Source organism: Phoenix dactylifera, chromosome 8, assembly GCF_009389715.1.
Source record: "Phoenix dactylifera cultivar Barhee BC4 chromosome 8, palm_55x_up_171113_PBpolish2nd_filt_p, whole genome shotgun sequence".
Classification (NCBI taxonomy): Eukaryota; Viridiplantae; Streptophyta; class Magnoliopsida; order Arecales; family Arecaceae; genus Phoenix; species Phoenix dactylifera.
This window is the reverse complement of record NC_052399.1, coordinates 22,081,146-22,089,129: the sequence shown is the minus strand read 5'-3', so window position 1 is coordinate 22,089,129 and position 7,984 is coordinate 22,081,146. Positions and strand designations below refer to the sequence as shown.

Below are 7,984 nucleotides of genomic sequence, written 5' to 3'. Positions count from 1 at the left end.
TATACGGCGCATCACTCTGTTGGATTTCTTTGAGTGAACCAAGCAGATGTTCTTTATTCTCTTCATCATGTTCTTTTTTTTCTAACTTTGTTGGCTACTCTCACGCATAGGTCGTACCAACAAAAAAAAAAAAAAAAAAAAGCGGCTGCAAATGTATCGGATTCGTACTTAAAATACTTTTGATCCGATCCAAATACATCCGACCCAAATTCCACCCGGCCATTCTCAACCAGTCCGCGTCCCGATGGAAAGAAGATGGGTATCGCCGTATGCGGTGAGCACTGGTAAGGAAGGGGCGCTGGTGCTGGCACTGGGCGTGCTTGTCAGTCCTCTCTGAAAAATAGGACGGGCGAGCGATGGCCGATCCCTACTGGAGATACCCTTCTGCCGAAAGAGGTACCCCCCCTCCCCCCCCTTTTTCTCTCTTTCTCCCTCTCCCTCCCTCCCTTTATCCCTCTGATACGCCCAAACCTTTTGGTTCTATTGTTGCCTTCTCCTCCCCTTCGCTCTAAGGCTTTGGTTTGGGGCACCGGCAAGCCCTAGTCTATCATTGAGATAAGATGGAAGCCTCTTCTTGTTGAGAACGTCAAGATAGCCGTTGCCTTCTCGGATGGGGGAGAGGGAGGCCGTGCAATTTGTCAATCTTTTGTTATCACAGATGAGTTCTTAGGGTGGAGGAGTGGTGCAAATAGAAACGGCCCTGGAACGAAGGTAAAGGGGTTAGGTTTTATTTAGGGACATTTATTCAATCGAATTTTATGATTAGGTCAAGTCAGAGCTGATATCTTTGCAATTCTATACGTTGTTGCCCGCAGCCTAATTACCTTTAAGGAACTGAGAGGGCAACGGATTTGCATTACATCACATGTCATGCACCACCTTGATGGAGTACGGTGAACTGGGAGATAGAACCTTCACAACGTGCCGTAGTGCTTTGCAAAGAGTATATTGATATCATCGCATGTAATGATACAGTTTTTTGAGACCCCATATACTGTTGATGTCTACCTAGTCAATTAGATATTAATTGAGTTTGTATTTAGGCAACGGTTATAATTTCTTTGCTTACCAGTATTATGATGTGATCTCCCCTTTTATATAACCTCCATGGCGGTTGTAGTAGTCGTGCATGCAGAACCTAATTGCATGGACGCATGGTTCCATTGAAGTGCGCCTGGGAAGCATCAAAGGAAAGACCTGGATATTTTTGGGGAACTCACTGGAAAACATGATTACTTATACAAGAAGAGACTAGAAGACTGCTGCCCGGTGTCCCACCACTTCCCTAAGATTTCTTTTTTTTCAAACTGGTATTTAGCACACTGCAAGCGTGTCGCCTATGCATGGAATCAAAAAGCAAAAGGAGAGAGTGTGAGAATCTTAGGCATAAGAGGAAGAGAGAAAAGAAAAGAGGGAGGACAAGCTCCTAAAAACGAATAATGGAAAAACGATGGACTTGTTTTCTAAAAAGGAAAACTATATAGAGAGTCGTTCGTGGCTAAAGTAGGGCTGGAAATGGACTCGAGCTGGTCTGAGGCCCATCTGGCTGGGCCGACTTCGTGCCAGGCTACGGATTAGGCCTGAAAGAGTTTATACTGGGTTTGGGCTTAAATGTAAAGCTCATTTATTTTTTGGGTCGGGCTTGGGTATGTCGTTGGCCCGACCTAGGCTCGAGCCCAAACAAGGTCCAAATTCAGGCTCGTACTAATTTTTTTTGTATGTTGTTATTTAGAGAGAATAACGAGGAAGTAAATGGCAAATTAGAATGGGTTTAGCGGATAATTATGTATCATTTTTTATTTATTTGTGTTATATGAGAGAACCCAATTTTTAGCTAGCTCATTTACTTGTATAAGGCTCAAAATCTACAACTGAGCATCTAGAGCATTAGCAGCAATATAATTTCCTTGGCCAGAATAGGGGCCTTAAAGGCCTTTGAGGCTATCGCATGCATGAGAACTTAAAATTATGTGAGGGTGTAGACTCTGTTCTCTCAGAACTATTTTTTGGTAGTTTGATCAGATTGAATGACAACAATGGTATGCCATCTGTAGTCTGGAGCATAGGAGGCTATAGTATGTAGAGGGGCTTGGATCCATGTGTATTGAAAGGCATGCAGTAATGAGAACTTAGCCCTTGATAGGAATGAGTAGCAAAAAAAGGAGTCATAAAGGCAATATCAGAAAAAAAGAGGAAGTTAATAAAGAGACAGGAGAACGTTCTACTGAAGAAAGAACCATTTAAAGTTGACTAGATGAATGAAATTGGTTACAATTGTCTCATGCCATATGAGCATTGGAAGATTTTAGAGAAGGATAACAAGATTTCATCTCTCATTCTGGTGGACACATCATGATGAGAATGGTTTTGGTATATGAGAGATGAATTACAACAACTGATGATATTAAACTTTTTAGACTTTTTCCTTAATGTTATTCACCTAATGCTTAATCTACCCTATTTTTGTACTTTACATTTGTTTTTTATCTTTAGATTGTAGATTACATATCAGTAACCATAGCTGTTGTCCTCATAGATGAAAGTTTTCATGTTTATTTTTCTTAGTTATTGTGATGTTTTTATGGCCTTATCATCTTAGTTTTAATAGTAAAATTTAGTTAAATGGGCAGGCTCTCTTACTAGTAATGATTTGCTGGATAATTGCTTTCTTTTTCAATGCTCATAGTTTTCTACTAACCTGTTGGGTATTATGCTTCAACTTAGGTTTTTTTTATGCAGTTTGAGTCTTATCTAGAATCCCATAACTGGTTTAACCTCTGGAGAATGACATTCTAACATTTTATCTGCACTTTTATTGTGAGACACTCGTACCATTCTGGAGTGCATGATCCTTTTTTCCTCCTGTATTCTATTATAGCAATTTCTTACACTTAGATGTATGGCTATTACCATTTAAAGAAGAACAAAGTGTTCTTTCTAACTATGTACAGAAGAGAGAAGAGAGAGAAATAGAGAGAGAGAGAGAGCCACAGAAGTGATAGTAATTATCAATGTTCTAGAAAACTTCTAATGTACCAGCATATTATGTTCGGCAGGATTGGCATGTCATGTACCTTATAACTCTGTTGGTTATGCATGACGCATTCTTGTCCAGCTACACTAATCTGCTCAAGGCAATACCACTGATATATTTTTGGCTTCAAGCTTCTGGCTTCTCTTCATTGATTTGTTGCTCTTTATGAAACAGATCCAAGAGCTGCTTTTCCTGGTCATCTTCCATCCAATGGTTCTTCTGTACCGTCCAATCACATGTGGAGTGCTGGTGATCCAAGGGGCACATCAGATTTTCTGCGGAGTGATGTAAGAATTCCCATATAATTGGTTTAAGAAATATTTGAAACTCGAGCATAGTGTATCCTTACTGATATCTATCATATGTGGTGGCTGTATTCAGAAATTACCGATACATTCTGGAAGTTATGGTTCAGATGATATTGCTGGAATAGGAACTCATGCTACACCTGGACTTGGTAGTTTGGCTGCTGGAGCTACTGTAAGAGGATATACTCCATTAGAAGACCCAGTCTTAACACAAAGAGATGCATTAGGCATCAAGCCTGGCATCGCAGACATACCCACTCCTGTGATAAAATCTGATGGTCCATCAGCAGATCAATCTAACATCCTTTTTATTGACGGTCTTCCTACTGATTGTACAAGGAGAGAAGTGGCTCGTATCCTTGTGTTTGTGACTCAATGGCCTTGCCTTCTGACTTGATTTCTCTTTGATTCTTCTTTTGCAATCCTTAATATTGCTCCCAAAAGATCTTTTCCGCCCTTTTATTGGTTTCAAGGATATCAGAGTTGTGCACAAGGAGCCTAGACGTGTAAGTATATCGATCCCATCAGTTTCTTAGTATTGTAGACTTTTGAACTCTATGAAATAGTTAATAACATTCGAAAATGTAATTGGTTGGTTCTTTATGCTTGTTACAATCATGGCGTTTTTAGTCTTGCTGATATTTAGTATTGATTTGCCTGTGCTTAATGTGCTTATTTATTTTTGTTGCAACCGTTTTTTTGTCCAGTGAGTTTCAGCACAGCACATTCAATTCGGTATGTCTTTGCATAGCATGTTTTGCTACTAATCCTGATTAAGGCCAGGTCCTTCAAAATGGAATTATTGAATTGTTCTTGCCAGATACATTAAATTCTCCTTTCTCTGTCCCCTTTCTTTCCTGCCTCTTCAACTGAATCTGATAACCTGTCATAGGAGGCACTTTTATATGCATATTTCATACTGTTCAGAAAACCAGTTCGATTGCATTTTTGGCCCCTAAAAATTTTGTGGTCGCAACTATGGTTTCATGGCTATGCCCAGAAAAATTTTCACGTTAATATGCGTTTAGTTGCAATTTTCTTCTTATCTAACTATTGTGCTGCTATATTCTACCTGGGAATCTATATATGTTGAAAGATGTATGATATTTTACATATAGCTACCGATGTTCTACTTGGCACTCTTTTTCCCTCTATCATTATGTATGTCAAGAAAAATTGGAATGAAAGACTGGTGCAAGATTTACTTCCTAATCTTTTTCAGCCTTCCTCTCTATTCAAATTTCTGTTGTCAAAGCGATGATGGTCATAGGTGTTTAATAAATGCAACTGCTGCTGCTAGGCCAGCTCTTTCTGAAAGTTTTTGTGTTGGCTGAGATCTTGGTTTGTATCAATATCGGGCGAACCCTGATTAGAGACATTCAAAATCTACTCCTTTGTTTCCTTGGCCAGTGCAAACTGATAATTTCCAATTGTATCTTTTTTACTTCCTTAAATTTATATTTTAATTAATTGACTCAAAAATACATGCTTTAAAATCATTGCTAATTCTGGATTTACCATATTGGCTGTGATTTTGATATCTCGGTCCTAAATAGCTACTGAGGCCTCCAAAAGTGTCAGACCTTTCCAAATATCCCCAACTTCCATTGTGGTCGAGATAACTTGAGACATATGTTCATCTTGGTCTTGATCACCTACGGAGATGACTGGTTTCTCGGTTTTCCAAAACCTTCTTTTTTCCCATCTGGGTATCACTTCCTTAGCAGCCTTCACAAGATGAACTTGTATTTGTGGCCATGAGTTCTAAATATGCTGCTAGCCTATCTTACTGGAAAGGAACTTCTGTTTCATTATTGGATTGATGTGATCTAGCTGCTATCCCCTTTAAATAATATATACTTCCTGGTTATCCCTTATTGATATTTGATAAAGTGCTGGCCATTATGCTCTGACCTCATTGTAGGTCTTCATATGGGCCCAAAGGTACTTTTAGATGCTATAGCTAATCCATGTTGATTAGCGAGTTAACCCATGTTGTCTTTTGGGTCTTCATGTCAGCTTGGCCACATCAAGTGGGTTTTCAAGCCCAGCTGAGGTTACAGCGAACCTCAACATGTTCAAGTTTAGGGCACTTTTAAACAAGCGAAACCAAGCTTCTAGTTTTGTTTTTTGACCTACCCAGCCACAATATGTCGCAGCTCTTTCATTGACTGAGTGTTAAGATGCAGCTTAAATCGGATCTTTTCTTAATTGATTTAACTTGAAGAAGCCACTTAGCAAGACATTTATGAATCAATCAGTTCATTTACAGGCCTTTTCAAACTTTTATGTCTAGCGAAATCTGTATGTCTTAGTGTTGGAAATTTCAAATTATGCTGCATCATTTAATGCGAGGCATCTTACATATTGCCTGAAGTTATGCCCATTTCATGTTATGGTGGACCTTTGAAGGTTGTTTTTTTTTCAAAGGTTGTATTTTCTAGAAACACTGTATGTCATTGTCTAGATGGCTCAGTTCGTGAATTTAATGTGAAGCATCTTACATATTGCCTGAAGTTATGCCCATTTCATGTTATGGTGGACCTTTGAAGGTTGTTTTTCCTTCAAAGGTTGTTTTTTTCTAGAAACACTGTATGTAATTGTCTAGATGGCTTAGTTCGTGAATTTGAATAATGTTCTCTTTTATTATATATTGCTGTTCTTGAAACAGTTTAACCGCTTGTCTGAATCATATTTTTGGTGGCATTTGAATATTCTTGTTATCCCTTTTAGGTTCTGTATAGATACCAGTTTAATAATGTAGATGGTCTAATATTTTTACAAATTGAGAAGGTTTTCATCTAGTGGTCTTTCTCAGATTTCATAGCTTGACTATGAGTGGTACATCAGTCATTGCAAATGGTGCTCTTGTGAAAGTTCAATACCGTCAGTCTGGAATGTTAGGACATTCAAATTTGACATAAACCTATGATAATTTTCTGTTCCATTAGAATTTTTTTTCCAACATATTAACTAATAAATGTTTTACTGCCAGCAAGTTTACTCATGGTTTGTGGAACTGCTGTCTTGCAGACGGGGGATAAGGCTCATGTTCTGTGCTTTGTGGAGTTTAATGATTCCAAATGTGCTCTGACTGCTCTAGAAGCTCTTCAAGGTGTATTTTTCACAACAGGGCTTGCTGGACTTTCATATTCTGCTATATTTACTTGGGCACTCTAAATATTTCCCCAACATTTCCTGTTTTAGTATTTTGGAAAGCTCTCATGAATGAGACTTCTCTTTTCTTTCCCTTCTAAAAACTTTGATCTTTCATAAGTAACATCAACTATAAAATGTACTTGCATGAAAAATCATTAGTTTTTTCTTTTTTTGGTAAAGAAAAATCATATCATTGAACCAATAAGTATTTCCTGCTGCTGTTTCTTTACTGCTGCAATTAGATGATTTTTCTGAACTTATCTTGGATGTAACATCTTTTGTAAACATAAAAGAGTGATGCAAACATACTTCCTGTATCTGGAAATACCATGAGCTGGCAACTCCATATTCCAATTCAACACCACCAACTAATCATTTGGTTGGGCTTCCTGCAGGATATAAGTTTGATGACAAGAAACCAGATTCACCAGTCTTAAGGATCCAATTTGCAAAATTCCCTTTCCGTCCATCTTCTGTACGTGATGACCCGAGACATGGAAGTGCACACTGACCCACTCTATGTGGCCCAAATTGGAAGGGCGTCCTCAAAACTTGATACGGATAGTCATGCATAGAATGAGTCTTTTACCCTGTGGAGACATCTATACAGGGAGCTTTTATGCTGAGGCAGTCATCAGACAGCTCGCCAGTGTAGCACCAGTGAATTCATGCACTTATCGTAATGACACTATAGATGTGTTAACATGCAGGATATATTGCCCTTGAGAAGTGTTCTTTGCTGACAATGTATTCATGTCGGTTAGGTTGGAGAGCAATGAGAATGTTTTCCTAAGTAGTTGCTCTTTGTTTGCCATTGCTATAATAGTGGGGTTTAAACGGCATATGATATTGAAGTAGACTAATTTAAGTTGACTGTCTGAATATGGGAATTCTTTGCTTTTTAAGAGATTGTTGCATAGCCTCGTTTGTTGCCCCTCATTATGCTGGTCATTGGTTACAAAACTATTGTCAAGCAGTAACTGGAAAGCACAGGTATCTGAGCTTGTGAATTTGTGATTTATTTGAGATAGTGTGGAATCTGCGTGCTGCAGGAAGTTTGTTGGATTGTCTTAATGTCTGGTGGTGAATTTCTAAATGCGCCAAACTTCAATAAGTTTCGAGGTATGGCTAAAATTTTTGTTGCTTGTTTAGCAGGTTATTTATCGCCAGAAAATTGAGGCAATCATTTGAATGACTGCCAGGTTGTTTTTTGGTCACCAAAAAATGCTTACAAGGCATCATTATAGAGCTTATCCTTTTAAAATTGTCATTAAGCTTATTAGTTAAAATAGTGGAGGCCCATCTGATTGCTTAAATTCTTTACTGTTTATGACTGAATTTTGATTCTTCACCCGGTTAACATCAAACTGTAATCGTCAAAAACCTTTGGTTTGACAATATGTAGTAGAAAGATTGATTGGATAATAAATCAAATTTTATCACTGGATTTTGTCAAATTTTACAGGAGAATCCTGGATTCTTA

The 7,984-nt window shown here is 38.3% G+C and overlaps 1 protein-coding gene across 2 annotated transcripts; it reads left to right on the top strand.

The window, feature by feature from the left end:
* Positions 1 to 212: 212 nt before the first annotated feature.
* On the top strand, positions 213 to 7,420 carry LOC103718657 (RNA-binding protein 1-like). Of its 2 annotated transcripts, XM_026809096.2 has the most exons (7): positions 568 to 711; positions 816 to 963; positions 3,209 to 3,321; positions 3,416 to 3,695; positions 3,787 to 3,848; positions 6,376 to 6,457; positions 6,897 to 7,420. In XM_026809096.2, exons 3-7 carry the CDS (start codon positions 3,271 to 3,273, stop codon positions 7,010 to 7,012), a joined length of 591 nt encoding a protein of 196 aa, XP_026664897.2. In that variant the 5' UTR covers positions 568 to 711; positions 816 to 963; positions 3,209 to 3,270; the 3' UTR covers positions 7,013 to 7,420. The 2 variants fall into 2 exon arrangements, with proteins under 2 accessions (XP_008805798.2, XP_026664897.2); XM_008807576.3 differs by lacking the exons at positions 568 to 711; positions 816 to 963 and adding an exon at positions 213 to 396.
* Positions 7,421 to 7,984: the final 564 nt, after the last annotated feature.